The sequence below is a fragment of the Vidua chalybeata genome (genome assembly GCF_026979565.1).
Source record: "Vidua chalybeata isolate OUT-0048 chromosome 33 unlocalized genomic scaffold, bVidCha1 merged haplotype SUPER_33_unloc_1, whole genome shotgun sequence".
Lineage (NCBI taxonomy): Eukaryota > Metazoa > Chordata > Aves > Passeriformes > Viduidae > Vidua > Vidua chalybeata.
Window position 1 is genome coordinate 116,724 of NW_026530291.1, and position 17,204 is coordinate 133,927.

The 17,204-nt window shown below is 61.5% G+C and overlaps 2 protein-coding genes and 1 long non-coding RNA gene across 4 annotated transcripts in view; 2 read left to right on the plus strand and 1 right to left on the minus strand.

Moving 5' to 3' along the window:
• The first annotated feature begins 212 nt into the window (after positions 1–212).
• HOOK2 (hook microtubule tethering protein 2) lies at positions 213–10,403 on the plus strand. Of its 2 annotated transcripts, none has more exons than XM_053933057.1 (21): positions 213–315; positions 1,698–1,783; positions 1,936–2,008; positions 3,369–3,419; positions 3,559–3,691; positions 4,543–4,610; positions 5,463–5,525; positions 5,617–5,694; positions 6,518–6,669; positions 6,745–6,885; positions 7,833–8,034; positions 8,115–8,225; positions 8,323–8,410; positions 8,658–8,727; positions 8,857–8,925; positions 9,021–9,066; positions 9,246–9,277; positions 9,360–9,415; positions 9,654–9,796; positions 9,883–9,954; positions 10,033–10,403. In XM_053933057.1, exons 1-21 carry the CDS (start codon positions 274–276, stop codon positions 10,183–10,185), a joined length of 1,929 nt encoding a protein of 642 aa, XP_053789032.1. In that variant the 5' UTR covers positions 213–273; the 3' UTR covers positions 10,186–10,403. The 2 variants fall into 2 exon arrangements, with proteins under 2 accessions (XP_053789032.1, XP_053789033.1); XM_053933058.1 differs by having other exon boundaries at positions 5,644–5,694.
• Positions 5,708–7,735, minus strand: LOC128782633 (uncharacterized). The gene is made up of 4 exons (XR_008428863.1): positions 7,648–7,735; positions 6,720–6,859; positions 6,505–6,649; positions 5,708–6,165 (listed from the first exon to the last, which is right to left on the minus strand). It is a non-coding gene; the product is annotated as an uncharacterized LOC128782633 (long non-coding RNA).
• A 1,789-nt stretch (positions 10,404–12,192) lies between the features above and the next one.
• The window catches only part of PDE4A (phosphodiesterase 4A), a 16,207-nt gene continuing 11,195 nt past the window's right edge, over positions 12,193–17,204 (plus strand). The window contains exon 1 of the mRNA XM_053933013.1: positions 12,193–12,198. Within this exon, the coding sequence (XP_053788988.1) occupies positions 12,193–12,198 (6 nt within the window). The remainder of the gene's footprint in view (positions 12,199–17,204) is intronic.

Here is a 17,204-nt window from a genome sequence, read left to right on the forward strand (position 1 = left end):
ACTCTATGGCCTTGGCGGACCCGGCTCCGTTCCAGCCGGGGCGTGCCCGGCAGGGGGCGTGGCGCGCGGGTGTGGCCGCTCCGTCCCCGCTCTCGCCCCGTCTCTGTGGCCCGGGAGGAGGGCGGAAGGGGCGCGGCCGGAAGTGGCGGGCGCGGCCGCTCTAGGTGCGACTCTATGGCCCGGAGGGCGCGGCGGGCGTGGCGGGGAGAGGGGGCGTGGCGCAGGTGCGGCCGCTCCGGCCGCGCCTCGGTGCCCTTGGAGGACCGGCCGGACATGGCGGCGGGGCGGGACGCCTGCGGGGCGCTGCTCACCTGGGTAAGGGGGGGGGCCGGGACCCCCCCCCCCGGGACCCCCAGGTTCAAACGGGACCCCCCCCGGTGCTCGGGGATCGACCACGGGACCCCCCCCCCGCCCCTCACCACGGGACTCCCGGGGGATTCCTGCGGCTTCGGGAACTTTGGTGGCCCCGGGGCACCCGTGACCCCCCCAGGACCCCCGTGACCCCCCCCAAAACCCCCGTGACCCCCCCGGGACCCCCGTGAGCCCCCCAAAACCCCCGTGAGCCCCATAGGGACCCCCGTGAGCCCCCCAGGACCCCCGTGAGCCCCCCCAAAACCCCCGTGACCCCCCCCAGGACCCCCGTGACCCCCCCAAAACCCCCGTGACCCCCCCAGGACCCCCGTGACCCCCCCCGGGACCTTTGTCCCCCCCCCCACAGACGTGTCCGAGCCCTGGTGCCCCCCCCCCGCCCTTTGTCCCTGTCCCAGCGCCCTTTGCCCCCCCCCACCCCCCCCAAATTCAGGGGGGGATTTTAGGGGGGGGGGGTGATGCCTACCCCCCACTCTGTGCCCCCCCCAGTGGGTTTGGGGGGTCTCTGTGGGGGTTTTGGGGTGTCCCTGAGCCCCCTGTGGGGTCTCTTTGTGTTTTTGGGGTGTCCCTGACTCCCCCTGGGGGGGCTGAGTGGAGATTTTGGGGTGCCCTAATCCCCCTGTGGGGTCTCTTTGTGTTTTTGGGGTGTCCCTGACCCCCCCCAGGGGGTCTCAGTGGGGGTTTTGGGGTGCCCTGACCCCCCCGGGGGGGCTCTGTGGGGGTTTTGGGGTGCCCTGACCCCCCTGGGGGGGCTCTGTGGGTTTTTTGGGGTGTCCCTGACCCCCCTGTGGGGGATTTAGGGTGTCCCAGATCCCCCGGGGGGTCTCTTTATGGTTTTGGGGTGGGTGCCCTGATCCCCCTGTGGGGTCTCTTTGTTTTTTTGGGGTGCCCCTAATCCCCTGGGTGGGGGGCTCAGGGGAGGTTTTGGGGTGTCCTGACCCCCCTGTGGGTTTTTTGGGGTGCCCTAATCCCCTGTGGGGATCTCTGTGGTTTTGGGGTGCCCTGACCCCCCCGGGGGGGTCTCTTTATGGTTTTGGGGTGTCCCTGACCCCCCTGTGGGGTTTTTGGGGTGCCCTGACTCCCCCAGGGGGTCTCTGTGGGGTTTTTGGAGTGCCCTGACCCCCCTGTGGGTTTTTTGGGGTGCCCTGACCCCCTCGGGGGGGTCTCTTTATGGTTTTGGGGTGTCCCTGACCCCCCTGTGGGGGTTTTGGGGGTTTTTGGGGTGTCCTGACCCCCCTTTGGGGTCTCTGTGGTTTTGGGGTGCCCTGACCCCCCTGTGGGTTTTTTGGGGTGTCCCTGACCCCCCCCTTTCCCCCCCCCCCCCCCAGCTGCAGACCTTTGACCCCCCCTCTCCGTGCGCGGCCCCCCCAGACCTGGCCAGCGGGGTGACCCTGGCCCACGTCCTGCACAAAATGTGAGTGCTTTATTTTTGGGGAAGGGGGGGGGGGGCAAGAAAAGGGGGCGTCCCCCCTCACCCCCCGGGAGTCCTCAGGGACCCCCCCCCACCCCCCGAGAGGCCGAGGCTGATTTTGGGGGGACCCCCCCCCCCCCCCCAAAAAAAAACAGCGACCCCTCCTGGTTCGATGAGGCGTGGCTGGGCCGGATCCGGGGGGACCCCGAGGGCAGCGCTCGGCTCAAGGTGGGGGGGCTCGGGATTTTTGGGGGGGGGGCAGCGTGTTTTGGGGTGGGATTGGGGTTTTTTGGGGGGGTCAGAATGGGGGGTTTGTTTTGGGGGGCCAGAATGTGGGGATTCATTTTGGGGGGGTCAAAATGTGGGGCTCATTTTTGGGGGGGCTCAGAAAGGGGGGTTCGTTTTTGGGGGGGGCAGCGTGGTTTGGGGTGGGATTGGGTTTTTTGGGGGGGTCAGAATGGGGGGTTCATTTTGGGGGGGTCAAAATGTGGGGTTCATTTTTGGGGGGGCTCAGAAAGGGGGGTTCATTTTTGGGGGGGCAGCGCGTTTTGGGGTGGGATTGGGTTTTTTGGGGGGGTCAGATTATGGGGGGCTCGGTTTTTGGGGGGGGCAGCGTGTTTTGAGGTGGGATTGGGTTTTTTGGGGGGGGTCAGAATGTAGGGTTCATTTTCTTGGGGGGGGCAGCGTGGTTTGGGGCTCGATTTTTGGGGGGGGCAGCAGGTTTTGGGGTGGGATTGGGTTTTTTGGGGGGGTCAGATTATGGGGGGCTCGGGATTTTTGGGGGGGCAGCGGGTTTTGGGGTGGGATTGGGTTTTTTGGGGGGGCAGCGTGTTTTGGGGCTCGATTTTTGGGGTTTGGGGTGGGATTGGGTTTTTTGGGGGGGTCAGAATGTGGGGTTCATTTTGGGGGGGAGCAGCGTGGTTTGGGGCTCGATTTTTGGGGGGGCAGCGGTTTTTGGGGTGGGATTGGGGTTTTTTGGGGGGGTCAGATTATGGGGTTCATTTTTGGAGGGTCAGAATAGGGGGATTCATTTTGGGGGGGTCAAAATGTGGGGTTTGTTTTTGGGGGGGCAGCGTGTTTTGGGGTGGGATTGGGTTTTTTTTGGGGGGGATCAGAATGTGGGGCTCATTTTTGGGGGGGGCCGTTGTTTTGGGGGCAGTTTTGGGGGGGCTGGATTGAGGAGGGTGGGTTTTTTTGGGGGCGGTTTTGGGGAGGGATTTTGGGGTCCTGGTTTTGGGGAGGGGGGGCGTTTTGGGGAGAACTGAATTAGGGGGGCTTTTGGGGTGGACTGATTTGGGGGGGCTTTTTGGGGAGAACTGAATTGGGGGGGCTTTTGGGGAGGACTGAATTGGGGGGGCTTTTGGGGAGAACTGATTTGGGGGGTTTTTTTGGGGGGGGGCTTTTGGGGGATTTTGAGCTTTGTGGCGACAACTTTGGGGGGGGTTTGTTCGTGAGGCCACTTTTTGGGGGGGGGGGCTTCGGGGAGAGGCCATTTTGGGGTACCAAAGCGCAGCCAATGGGGGCGGGAGCAGAATTTGGGGGTTCTCGGGGGGGGGGGGGGTTTCCCACCTTGTCCCCCCCTCCCCAGGTGAACAACCTGCGCCAGGTGCTGCAGAGCGTCCTGGAGTATTGGCAGGATGTGAGTTGGGGGTTTGAGGGGGGGGGGGTCCCCCAAACTCGGGGACCCCCCCCCTTCAGTTTGGGGTCGGGGGATTCCCTGAGGGTTTGGGTGGGGGGGCTCTGACCCCGGGACCCCCCCCCCAAAAAAAAAAAAAAAGGTGCTGGGCCAGGCCGTGGCAGAGCAGCACGTGCCGGACGTGGCGCCGGCCGCCCGGCACGGCGACCCCGAGCAACTGGGCAAACTGGTCAGACTGGTGCTGGGCTGCGCCGTGAGCTGCGAGCGGCGGGAAGGTGGGTGCAGGGACCCCCCCCCCCTCCCCAACCCGAGAACCCCCAAAATTCTGCTCCCACCCCCATTTGCTGCTCTCCTCGGGGCACCCCAAAATGGCCTCTCCGCTAAGATTCCCTCACCCGAAAAGTGGCGTCATGAAGAAACCTCCCCAAAACTCAATGTCCCCCAAAAGACCCCCAAAAAAACCCCCCCAAATTAGTTCTCCATAAAAGCCCCCCCCAGATTAGTTCTCCCCAAAAGCCCCCCCAAATCAGTTCTCCCCAAAAACCCCCCAATTCAATGCTCCACAAAAGCCCCCCAAATCAGTCCTCACCAAAAAGCCCCCCCAATTCAGTCCTCCCCAAAAGCCCCCCCCCAATTCAGTCCTCCCCAAAAGCCCCCCTAATTCAATCCTCACCAAAAAGCCCCCCTCCCCAAAAGCAAGACCTCAAAATCCCTCCCCAAAAGCACCCCCCAAAAAAACCAACCCTCCTCAATCCAGTCCTCCCAAAACTGCCCCCAAAACCAACGCCCCCCCCCCCAAAAATGAGCCCCACATTCTGATCCCCCCCCAAAAAAACCCATCCCACCCCAAAAACAGGCTGCCCCCCCAAGAAGGAATGAACCCCACATTTTGACCCCCCCAAAACCCCAATCCCACCCCAAAACACGTTGCCCCCCCCCAAAAACGAGCCCCACATTCTGAGCCCCCCAAGAAAACCCAATCCCATCCCAAAACAGGCTGGCCCCCCAAAAAAACGAATGAACCCCACATTTGACCCCCCAAAAAAACCCAATCCCACCCCAAAACACGCTGCCCCCCCCCAAAAACGCCCCCCTGACCCCCCCCAAAATCGCCTCCCCCCCCCAGAGCACATCCAGCGCATCATGACGCTGGAGGAGTCGGTGCAGCACGAGGTGATGACGGCCATCCAGGAGGTGGGGGCGCTTTTTGGGGTCCCTAAAGGTTTTGGGGGGGGTCACTGGGGGGTTTTGGGGAGGTCCCTAAGGGTTTTTGGGGGGGGTCCCGGGGGGTTTTGGGGGTCCCTAAGGGTTTTTGGGGGGGTCACTGGGGGGTTTTGGGGGTCCCTAAAGGTGTTGGGGGGGTCCCTGGGGGTTTCAGGGGTCCCTAAGGGTTTTTGAGGGGGTCACTGGGGGTTTCGGGGGTCCCTAAGGGTTTTTGGGGGGGGTCCCTGGGGGTTTCGGGGGTCCCTAAGGGTTTTTGGGGGGGGTCACTGGGGGGTTTTGGGGGTCCCTAAGGCTTTTTTGGGGGGGGGTCACTGGGGGTTTTGGGGTCCCTAAAGGTTTTGGGGGGGGTCCCTGGGGGTTTCAGGGGTCCCTAAGGGATTTTGGGGGGGTCACTGGGGGTTTTGGGGGTCCCTAAGGGTTTTTGGGGGGGTCACTGGGGGGTTTGGGGTCCCTAAGGGCTTTTGGGGGGGTCACTGGGGGGTTTCGGGGGGGTCCCTAAGGGCTTTTGGGGGCATCACTGGGGGGTTTTGGGGGTCCCTAAGGGTTTTTGGGGGGGGTCACTGGGGAGTTTCAGGGGGGTCCCTAAGGGATTTTGGGGGGGGGTCCCTAAGGGTTTTTGGGGGGGATTTGGGGATCCCCCGAGGATGATTTTGGGGTGGGGGTATGCTGTGAGGGCTCACTGTATTTGGGGGGGGGGGGTTTAGGACCGCAGTGCTTGGAGGGTCCCGGGAGGAATTTTGGGGACCCCCTGGGGTTGTTGGGGGGCTTGAAGCCCCCCCAGACCCCCCCCCCAACCCCAAATTTCTCCCTCCCTCGTGGCAGCTCTTGGATCCAGAGCCCTTGGAACCGATGGCGGCTGAGAGCTACGGGAGCTTCGACGCTCAGGTGAGGTGGGGGCAGATTTTGAGGGGGGGTCTCGGGGGGAATTTGGGGGTGTCTGAGCCCCCCCCCCCCCGTGCCCCCCCCTCCCCCACAGTCCCGCCGCTATTACTTCCTGAGCCAGGAGCCCCCCGAGGAGGGGTCAGGGCAGCGCTGCCGCGAGCTGGAGCAGCAGGTGAGGCCCGGGATCACCTGTGGGGGGGGGGGGGAACCCCAAATCTTGGGTGCCCCCCGATTTCCACCTGAGGGCGAGGGGGAGGGGGTTCTCTGCCAGCTCGTGGGAGAGGTGGCAGCACCTGGGAGGGGATCCTGCACACCTGGGAGGGAATCCTGCACACCTGGGAGGGGATCCTGCACACCTGGGAGGGGATCCTGCACACCTGGGAGCAATTCTGCATACCTGGGAGGGGATCCTGCACACCTGGGAGCAATTCTGCATACCTGGGAGGGGATCCTGCACACCTGGGAGCAATTCTGCACACCTGGGAGGGAATCCTGCACACCTGGGCCCCTCCCTGCACACCTGGGAGGGAATCCTGCACACCTGTGCCCCTCCCTGCACACCTGGGAGTGATCCTGCACACCTGGGAGGGAATCCTGCACACCTGGGAGGGATTCTGCACACCTGGGAGGGAATCCTGCACACCTGGGAGGGAATCGTACACACCTGGGAGGAATTGTACACACCTGGGCCCCTCCCTGCACACCTGTGCCCCTCCCTGCACACCTGGGAGGGAATCCCGCACACCTGGGAGGGATTCTACACACCTGGGCACCTCCCTGCACACCTGGGAGGGATCCTGCACACCTGTGCCCCTCCCTGCACACCTGTGCCCCTCCCTGCACACCTGGACTCCCCCCAAATTCCCCCTGCTGCGTTCAGAACACCCGAGGCTCAATGGGAAAAGGATCCTGGGGCCGTTGGCGGGCGGGGCGGGGACACCTGGGGAGGGGATCCCACAGCCCCGCGCCCCTCCCCGCACACCTGGGCGCCGCAGGTGGCCACGCTGCTGGAGGAGAAGGGACACCTGGCCGCCGAGAACCGCGCGCTGCGGGAGCAGCTCGAGGCCGACGCCGCCGGCGCCGCCGCCGCCAAGAAGCTGCTGCGGCTGCAGACGCAGGTGGAGGAGCTGCAGGAGGAGAACTACAGGTGAGGGCTCGCCCCCTGCGACCCCACCCCCGCTCACCTGAGCTCCTCACCTGAGGCCGGGGGGTCCCGCTGCAGGCTGGAGAGCGGCAGGGAGGAGCTGCGGGCGCGCTGCTCGCGGCTGGAGCAGGAGGCGCGGGGGCTGCAGGCACGGGCGCAGGAGCTGAGCGGGCTGGCGGGGGAGGCGCGGGCGCTGCGCGACGAGATGGACCTGCTCAGGTGAGCCGGGACACCTGGCCAGGTGAGCCAGGGCATCTGCTCAGGTGAGCTGGGAGACCTGGCCAGGTGAGCCGGGGCATCTGCTCAGGTGAGCCGGGAGACCTGGCCAGGTGAGCCAGGGTATCTGCTCAGGTGAGCCGGGAGACCTGGCCAGGTGAGCCAGGGTATCTGCTCAGGTGAGCCGGGACACCTGGCCAGGTGAGCCAGGGTATCTGCTCAGGTGAGCTGGGAGACCTGGCCAGGTGAGCCAGGAGACCTGCTCAGGTGAGCCGGGAGACCTGGCCAGGTGAGCCAGGAGACCTGCTCAGGTGAGCCAGGGCATCTGCTCAGATGAGCCGGGAGACCTGGCCAGGTGAGCCAGGAGACCTGCTCAGGTGAGCCAGGGCATCTGCTCAGATGAGCCGAGATACCTGCTCAGGTGAGCTGGGAGACCTGGCCAGGTGAGCCAGGGCATCTGCTCAGGTGAGCTTGGAGACCTGGCCAGGTGAGCCAGGACACCTGCTCAGGTGAGCCAGTATACCTGGCCAGGTGAGCCAGGGCACCTGCTCAGGTGAGCCAGGAGACCTGCTCAGGTGAGCCAGGAGACCTGCTCAGGTGAGCTGGGATACTTGCTCAGGTGAGCCGGGACACCAGCTCAGGTGAGCTGGGATACCTGGCCAGGTGAGCTGGGATACTTGCTCAGGTGAGCCGGGACACCTGCTCAGGTGAGCTGGGACACCTGTTCACATGAGCCAATATACCTGGCCAGGTGAGCTGGGGTACCTGCTCAGGTGAGCCAGGGCATGTGATCAGGTGAGCCAGGGGGGCTCCTGTGTAGCTCCACGTCCCACGGCGTCACCATCACCATCAGGGCGGTACCGGCGGCCGCGCGTCGGCATTCAGGTGCCGCGCACCTGGGCTCAGGTGCGGCGGGCCGTCACCGCGCCCGCTCTCCCCCGTCCCCCCAGGGCATCGTCGGCGCGGGCGGGGTGGCTGGAGGCGGCGGTGGCCACGTACCGGGGCCGGGCGGCGGCGGCGGGCGAGCTGCGGCGCTGGGCACGGGCGCTGGAGGAGCGCCACGCCGCCCAGGTGCGCCGCGCCGCGCACCTGCAGCAGCAGCTGGGCCGCGCCCAGGCCGGCTGCGCGCAGCTGGAGGCCGCCCGCAGGCAGGTGAGGGCCGCGCCTCAGGTGGCCGCGGCGGGGGCCGCGGGGCCGCGCCCGGGCGCCTCACGGCAGGTGTGGCGGCGCAGGTGGAGGAGCTGAGCGGGCAGCAGGCGGAGGCGGCGCTGAGGGCCGAGAAGTGGCACCTGGAATTCCGGCACCTGCAGGAGCGATTCGAGGCCCTGAGCCAGGAGAAGGAGGTGGGTGAGGCTCGGCGACGCGCACCTGGGGACGCACACCTGGGGACACGCCCAGGGACACACCTGAGCCCCCCCCCCCCCCCCCGTGCCCCCGCAGCGGCTGCTGGAGGAGCGGGACGCGCTGCGCGAGGCCAACGAGGAGCTGCGCTGCGCTCAGGTGCAGCAGAGCTACCTGAGCCGGGCAGGTGAGTGCGGGGGAGCGGCCACAGACCCCCCCCCCCCCCTTCAACCACGAGAGGTGACAGAACACCTGGGCGGGAGGGGACGCGCTCCTGACCCGCACAATCCTTGTGCGAGACACCGGAGAGCCCCTACTGCAGGGTTTGGGGGTGCTCCTGGGGGTTTTTGGGTGGGCGGGGCACAGTTTTTGGGATGTCACCTGCTGTCTCACCTTGCCCAAAATCCATTTTTTATCCCCCCCTCCCTTCTCAGACGCAGTGCTGGAAGGGGGCGCAGCCCCTGCCCGGAATTTGGCGGCGGAGATCCTTCCCGCAGAGCTCAGGTGGGTTTGGGGAGGTGTCCAAAAACATGGACGGCGCTTGCGGGGGGGGGGGGGGGGGGGGGGGGGCATCCCCAGCTCGTTTTGGGGGTCCCCCGTGATCGCCCCGGTGTCCCCCCCGCCCCTCTCCAGGGACACGGTGACACGGCTGCGGCGCGAGAACCAACGGCTGCGGCTGCAGCGCGACCAGCTCCGGCACAGGTGGGGGAGCTGGGGTGGGGGGGGTCTGGGGGTCCTCGAAAGACCCCTGAGATCCCCCCCCCTCAATCCCTAACGCCCCCCCCCAACGCCCACAGGCTGGAGGCCACTGAGGCAGCTGAGGCTCGGACAGCGCGGGGCGAGGCGAGTGGGGGGGATGAGGAGATTTTTTGGGGGGGGGGGGGTTTCTCAGCACCAAGTTCATTGTGGGGGTCTTGGTGTCTTGGGGAGGGTCTCAGTGTTTTTTTTGGGGGGGGGACACTTTTTTTGGGGGCACCTCGGTGCTCCTCATTCACCTCTTTTTCATTTCCCCCCCCCCCCAGCTGTTGCTGCTGGAGGAGACCCCCAAGGACCTGTGAGTTTTTGGGCGGTGGGGGGAATTTGGGGAGCCCTCCCAACATCCCCCACCTGTGACCACCCCCTGTCCCCCCACCCAGGGATGAGCTGCCGGAGGGAGAGGAGGAGGAGGAAGAGCTGGAGCCCTCCAGGGCTGGTATGAGGGGGGGTCTGGAGTGGGCATCAGGATCTGGGGAGGGGTCAGGGTGTGGGGAGTCCTGGGGGGGAAATTTTGGGGTGCCCCAAGTTGGGGGTTGTATAGGGATCCTGCGGGGGGGTGATGTCTGGAGGGAGGGAGCAGCAGACGAACTATGCCTCAGTTTCCCCACGAAGGGTTTGGGTGGGGGGGGGTCCTTGCTGGCTAACCTCCCTCTTTGCTCCCGCTACGGGATCAGGATTCAGAGGTTCCACGAGGTCGCCCCCCCAAAAACTCTCAGCATCCCCTGGCGACCCCCCTGGGACCCCCCCCTTGGCCCCCGTCCTGCAGCTCCTCCGCAACCAGCTGCAGGAGAAGGACGCGCTGATCCGACACCTGGAGGTGAGGGGTTAAACCTGGGTGGGGTGTGGGGTGGGGGGTCCCGGGGGGGGGGTCTCCAGCTGATCCCCCCCCACAACCACCCTCAGAACGACTGGGAGCGCAGCCGGGCGCAGCGGGAGCACGAGGAGCGGCTGCTGGTCACCGCCTGGTACAACATGGTGAGCGCGGGGTCCCCGGCGAGTGGGAGACCACCGGGAGCCCCCCCCCCCCGTTAACTTACCCCCGTGTCCCCTCAGGGGCTGGCGCTGCGGCAGCACGAAGGAGGGACGGCGGCGGCGGCGGCGGCTCGGGGCGGCCCCGGCGGGGCTCAATCCTTCCTGGCACAGCAGCGCCTGGCCACGGCGGCCCGGCGGGCGCGGGCCCCTCACGGCCGGGCTGCCTCCAGCTGAGGGGGGTCCCCAAATACCCCGGGCAGACCCCCCCCCTCACTCTGGGCTGGTCCCGTTTCACACACTACAAACCTAAGCTCTTGTTTTGGAGGGGGGCCCGGACCTTGCTCCCCTGTTTTGGGGGGCTTTTTAGCACTTCTATTTTTGTAGCCTGTTTTGGGGGCGGTTCTCGTGTGTGTTACCCCCATAAAATCTTCTAATAAAGCCTCAGGACTCAGCGCTGGAGGTTCGTTATGGGGGGGATATTGGGGGGCCTGTAAGGGGCTGAGCTGTTGGTGGGGTGTTTTTGGGGGTCTTAAACCGTGGGGTCGGTGCTGGGGTGCGGCAGAGGTGCGTGGGGGTGAGCATCCGAAAAATTACTTTCTTTTTGTAATTTTCCCCTCACATTTCCCACCTTTTCCCCTCACACTTTCCCGCCTTTTTTCCCCTCACGTTTCCCGCTCTTTTCCCCTCACGCTTTCCCGCCTTTTTTCCCCTCACGTTTCCCGCTCTTTTCCCCTCACGCTTTCCCGCCTTTTTTCCCCTCACGTTTCCCGCTCTTTTCCCCTCACGTTTTCCCGCCTTTTTTCCCCTCACGTTTCCCGCTCTTTTCCCCTCACGCTTTCCCGCCTTTTTTCCCCTCACGTTTCCCGCTCTTTTCCCCTCACGCTTTCCCGCCTTTTTCCCCCTCACGTTTCCCGCTCTTTTCCCCTCACGCTTTCCCGCCTTTTTTCCCCTCACGTTTCTCACCTTTTCCCCTCACGCTTTCCTGCCTTTTTTCCCCTCACGTTTCCTGCTCTTTTCCCCTCACGCTTTCCCGCCTTTTTTCCCCCCTCACGTTTCCCGCTCTTTTCCCCTCACGTTTCCCACCTTTTCACATTTCTCACCCTTTTTCCCCTCACATTTTGTACTCTTTTCCCTCTCACGTTTCCTACCTTTTACCCTTACAATTCCTGTCTTTTTTTCGTTCATGTTTTCTGTCCTTTTTCCCCTCACATTTCCCACCTTTTCCCCTCACATTTCCCGCCCTTTCCCCCTCACGTTTTCCACTCTTTTTCCCCTCATATTTTCTGCCCTTTTCCCCTCATGTTTTCCACCTTTTCCCCTCACATTTCCCACCCTTTTCCCCTCATATTTTCTGCCCTTTCCCCTCATGTTTTCCACCTTTTCCCCTCACGTTTCCCGCCCTTTTTCCCCTTGTTTCCCCCATTTCCCCCTCACATTTCCTGCCCTTTCCCCCCTTGTTTCCTGAAATGAACAGGGCTAATGCCTTTATTAATGTTCAGCTCTTTATTAAAAAGATCAACTGGGCAGGGGGCTCGACGCAGAGCTCGCCCCCGCGGTTGTAGCTTTCCCAGGCAGCCGGAAGGAAGGAGGCGCGCAGAGCCAGTCACTGGAGTCCCGAGCAGCAGCTGTCCTTTCTCCTTCCTTGTGGCACACCGGTGGCCCGAGGATGAGGAGGCGTGGTGTGCAGAGTCTGTTACTGAAGTCCAGAACAACAGCTGTCCCCGCTCCTTCCGTGGTGGCAGCACCAGGGCTCTCTGTCTGTCTATCGCCCTGCTTCTCAGAGCCTAATATAGTCTGTTCCTTCTTAGGTGATGGCGACGGTTAAAAGCCAGTCAGGGGATGTGTTTCCCTCTTCCTCAGCTAGGGCATTTATCTAGACTCCTCTATTGTGTTCAGTTTTTGATTTATATTCATTTTTATCTCCTAAAAAAACTCCCATGATCCTAAGGGGTTTTTATTTGCATGTTAGTCCCAGAATGGCAGCGTGGAGGGGTGGGAGGCCAGGTAGTTTAGAGAAAACAAACAGAGCAATTGGCTAATTAGCATTTCAATATCGGTACTTGGCTAGAGTTAGTAGTTTTCTTTAGTGTTGCCATGGGAACTAGGAAAGCCCTGCCCGCGTCTCTGGGGAACACCTGGAAAATGTTCATAACACTTAGGACTTGTCTGGTGTCTTTTAGGGCATTGTTACACCTTCCTAAGGGCTGTTTTAGAATTCCTTAGTGCATTTTTAGGCTCAGGATGAGAGTCAGACAGGCTGAAACACTGGAAATGCAGAGTATCACTGGAATGTAGTACAATGTTTTGGAAAGGTGGCAGTGGAGGGCATATCCTTGTTTGTTGGGATTTTTTGGAGGTGCCAGCCACTCAGGGCAACAGGCCCTTGCAGACACAGACCGGTCCTTTTCCCTGGGAAAGAAAAGTGGCCAGCCCAGGTTCCTGATGTCAGTTTGTAGGGTTCCCTTGGGACTGTCAGGGCAGCAGAGGTTTGAGGTGGGGGCAGCTTGGGTCTGCGACACATCTTCGATCGTTTGGATTTTTGGAGGTGTCCGGCCACTCAGGGCCACAGGCTCCTGGAGGCAAAGATCAGCCTTTCTCCTTGGGAAAGAAAAGTGGCCAGCCCAGGTTCCTGATGTCAGTTTGTAGGGTTCCCTTGGGACTGTCAGGGCAGCACAGGTTTGAGGTGGGGGCAGCTTGGGTCTGCGACACATCTTCGATCGTTTGGATTTTTGGAGGTGTCCGGCCACTCAGGGCCATAGGCCCTAGGAGACACAGACTGGTCTTTTTCCCTAGGAAAGAAAAGTGGCCAGCCCAGGTTCCTGATGTCAGTTTGTAGGGTTCCCTTGGGACTGTCAGGGCAGCACAGGTTTGAGGTGGGGGCAGCTTGGGTCTGCGACACATCTTCGATCGTTTGGATTTTTGGAGGTGTCCGGCCACTCAGGTCCACAGGCCCCTGGATGCAAAGATCAGCCTTTTTCCTTGGGAAAGAAAAGTGGCCAGCCCAGGTTCCTGATGTCAGTTTGTAGGGTTCCCTTGGGACTGTCAGGGCAGCACAGGTTTGAGGTGGGGGCAGCTTGGGTCTGCGACACATCTTCGATCGTTTGGATTTTTGGAGGTGTCCGGCCACTCAGGGCCACAGGCTCCTGGAGGCAAAGATCAGCCTTTCTCCTTGGGAAAGAAAAGTGGCCAGCCCAGGTTCCTGATGTCAGTTTGTAGGGTTCCCTTGGGACTGTCAGGGCAGCACAGGTTTGAGGTGGGGGCAGCTTGGGTCTGCGACACATCTTCAATCGTTTGGATTTTTGGAGGTGTCGGGCCACTCAGGGCGCAGGCTCCTGGAGGCAAAGATCAGCCTTTTTCCTTGGGAAAGAAAAGTGGCCAGCCCAGGTTCCTGATGTCAGTTTGTAGGGTTCCCTTGGGACTGTCAGGGCAGCACAGGTTTGAGCTGGGGGCAGCTTGGGTCTGCGACACATCTTCGATCGTTTGGATTTTTGGAGGTGTCCGGCCACTCAGGGCCACAGGCTCCTGGAGGCAAAGATCAGCCTTTCTCCTTGGGAAAGAAAAGTGGCCAGCCCAGGTTCCTGATGTCAGTTTGTAGGGTTCCCTTGGGACTGTCAGGGCAGCACAGGTTTGAGGTGGGGGCAGCTTGGGTCTGCGACACATCTTCGATCGTTTGGATTATTGGAGGTGTCCGGCCACTCAGGGCCACAGGTCCCTGGAGACAAAGATCAGCCTTTTTCCCTGGGAAAGAAAAGTGGCCAGCCCAGGTTCCTGATGTCAGTTTGTAGGGTTCCCTTGGGACTGTCAGGGCAGCAGAGCTTTGAGGTGGGGGCAGCTTGGGTCTGCGACACATCTTCGATCGTTTGGATTTTTGGAGGTGTCTGGCCACTCAGGGCCACAGGCTCCTGGAGACACAGAGCGGTCCTTTTCCCTGGGAAAGAAAAGTGGCCAGCCCCGGTTCCTGATGTCAGTTTGTAGGGTTCCCTTGGGACTGTCAGGGCAGCACAGGTTTGAGGTGGGGGCAGCTTGGGTCTGCGACACATCTTGGATCGTTTGGATTTTTGGAGGTGTCCGGCCAGTCAGGGCCACAGGCCCCTGGAGAAAAAGACTGGTCCTTTTCCCTGGGAAGGAAAAGTGGCCAGCCCAGGTTCCTGATGTCAGTTTGTAGGGTTCCCTTGGGACTGTCAGGGCAGCACAGGTTTGAGGTGGGGGCAGCTTGGGTCTGCGACACATCTTCGATCATTCGGATTTTTGGAGGTGTCCGGCCACTTCAGGGCCACAGGCCCCTGGAGACACAGAGCGGTCCTTTTCCCTGGGAAAGAAAAGTGGCCAGCCCAGGTTCCTGATGTCAGTTTGTAGGGTTCCCTTGGGACTGTCAGGGCAGCACAGGTTTGAGGTGGGGGGCAGCTTGGGTCTGCGACACATCTTCAATCGTTTGGATTTTTGGAGGTGTCCGGCCACTCAGGGCCAGAGGCCCCTGGAGGCAAAGATCAGCCTTTTTCCATGGGAAAGAAAAGTGGCCAGCCCAGGTTCCTGATGTCAGTTTGTAGGGTTCCCTTGGGACTGTCAGGGCAGCACAGGTTTGAGGTGGGGGCAGCTTGGGTCTGCGACACATCTTCGATCGTTTGGATTTTTGGAGGTGTCTGGCCACTCAGGGCCACAGGCTCCTGGAGACACAGAGCGGTCCTTTTCCCTGGGAAAGAAAAGTGGCCAGGCCAGGTTCCTGATGTCAGTTTGTAGGGTTCCCTTGGGACTGTCAGGGCAGCACAGGTTTGAGGTGGGGGCAGCTTGGGTCTGCGACACATCTTCGATCGTTTGGATTTTTGGAGGTGTCTGGCCACTCAGGGCCACAGGCTCCTAGAGGCAAAGATCAGCCTTTTTCCTTGGGAAAGAAAAGTGGCCAGCCCAGGTTCCTGATGTCAGTTTGTAGGGTTCCCTTGGGACTGTCAGGGCAGCAGAGCTTTGAGGTGGGGGCAGCTTGGGTCTGCGACACATCTTCGATCGTTTGGATTTTTGGAGGTGTCCGGCCACTCCGGGCCACAGGCCCCTGGAGACACAGACTGGTCCTTTTCCCTGGGAAAGAAAAGTGGCCAGCCCAGGTTCCTGATGTCAGTTTGTAGGGTTCCCTTGGGACTGTCAGGGCAGCACAGGTTTGAGGTGGGGGCAGCTTGGGTCTACGACACATCTTCGATCGTTTGGATTTTTGGAGGTGTCCGGCCACTCAGGGCCACAGGCTCCTGGAGGCAAAGATCAGCCTTTTTCCTTGGGAAAGAAAAGTGGCCAGCCCAGGTTCCTGATGTCAGTTTGTAGGGTTCCCTTGGGACTGTCAGGGCAGCACAGGTTGAGGTGGGGGCAGCTTGGGTCTGCGACACATCTTCGATCGTTTGGATTTTTGGAGGTGTCCGGCCACTCAGGGCCACAGGCTCCTGGAGGCAAAGATCAGCCTTTCTCCTTGGGAAAGAAAAGTGGCCAGCCCAGGTTCCTGATGTCAGTTTGTAGGGTTCCCTTGGGACTGTCAGGGCAGCACAGGTTTGAGGTGGGGGCAGCTTGGGTCTGCGACACATCTTCGATCGTTTGGATTTTTGGAGGTGTCCGGCCACTCAGGGCCACAGGCCCCTGGAGGACAAGATCAGCCTTTTTCCTTGGGAAAGAAAAGTGGCCAGCCCAGGTTCCTGATGTCAGTTTGTAGGGTTCCCTTGGGACTGTCAGGGCAGCACAGGTTTGAGGTGGGGGCAGCTTGGGTCTGCGACACATCTTCGATCGTTTGGATTTTTGGAGGTGTCCGGCCACTCAGGGCCACAGGCCCCTGGAGACACAGACTGGTCCTTTTTCCTTGGGAAAGAAAAGTGGCCAGCCCAGGTTCCTGATGTCAGTTTGTAGGGTTCCCTTGGGACTGTCAGGGCAGCAGAGGTTTGAGGTGGGGGCAGCTTGGGTCTGCGACACATCTTCGATCGTTTGGATTTTTGGAGGTGTCCGGCCACTCAGGGCCACAGGCTCCTGGAGGCAAAGATCAGCCTTTTTCCCTGGGAAAGAAAAGTGGCCAGCCCAGGTTCCTGATGTCAGTTTGTAGGGTTCCCTTGGGACTGTCAGGGCAGCACAGGTTTGAGGTGGGGGCAGCTTGGGTCTGCGACACATCTTCGATCGTTTGGATTTTTGGAGGTGTCCGGCCACTCAGGGCCACAGGCTCCTGGAGGCAAAGATCAGCCCTTTTCCCTTGGGAAAGAAAAGTGGCCAGCCCAGGTTCCTGATGTCAGTTTGTAGGGTTGCCTTGGGACTGTCAGGGCAGCAGAGGTTTGAGGTGGGGGCAGCTTGGGTCTGCGACACATCTTCGATCGTTTGGATTTTTGGAGGTGTCTGGCCACTCAGGGCCACAGGCCCCTGGAGGCAAAGATCAGCCTTTTTCCTTGGGAAAGAAAAGTGGCCAGCCCAGGTTCCTGATGTCAGTTTGTAGGGTTCCCTTGGGACTGTCAGGGCAGCAGAGGTTTGAGGTGGGGCAGCTTGGGTCTGCGACACATCTTCGATCGTTTGGATTTTTGGAGGTGTCCGGCCACTTCAGGGCCACAGGCCCCTGGAGGCAAAGACTGGTCCTTTTCCCTGGGAAGGAAAAGTGGCCAGCCCAGGTTCCTGATGTCAGTTTGTAGGGTTCCCTTGGGACTGTCAGGGCAGCACAGGTTTGAGGTGGGGGCAGCTTGGGTCTGCGACACATCTTCGATCGTTTGGATTTTTGGAGGTGTCCGGCCACTCAGGGCCACAGGCTCCTGGAGACACAGACTGGTCCTTTTCCTTGGGAAAGAAAAGTGGCCAGCCCAGGTTCCTGATGTCAGTTTGTAGGGTTCCCTTGGGACTGTCAGGGCAGCACAGGTTTGAGGTGGGGGCAGCTTGGGTCTGCGACACATCTTCGATCGTTTGGATTTTTGGAGGTGTCCGGCCAGTCAGGGCCACAGGCTCCTGGAGACACAGAGCGGTCCTTTTCCCTGGGAAAGAAAAGTGGCCAGCCCAGGTTCTGATGTCAGTTTGTAGGGTTCCCTGGGACTGTCAGGGCAGCACAGTTTGAGGTGGGGGCAGCTTGGGTCTGCGACACATCTTCGATCGTTTGGATTTTTGGAGGTGTCCGGCCACTCAGGGCCACAGGCCCCTGGAGACAAAGATCAGCCTTTTTCTTTGGGAAAGAAAAGTGGCCAGCCCAGGTTCCTGATGTCAGTTTGTAGGGTTCCCTTGGGACTGTCAGGGCAGCACAGGTTTGAGGGGGGGCAGCT

What these genes read in the sequence shown, in the direction of transcription:
- HOOK2 (XM_053933057.1), top strand. Translation starts at nt 274, where the DNA reads ATGGCGGCGGGGCGGGACGCCTGCGGGGCGCTGCTCACCTGG. An exon ending in ACGGGAGCTTCGACGCTCAG is followed by an intron (nt 5,526 to 5,616) that starts GTGAGGTGGGGG and finishes CCTCCCCCACAG; the next exon opens with TCCCGCCGCTATTACTTCCT. An exon ending in TGGAGGCCGCCCGCAGGCAG is followed by an intron (nt 8,035 to 8,114) that starts GTGAGGGCCGCG and finishes GTGGCGGCGCAG; the next exon opens with GTGGAGGAGCTGAGCGGGCA.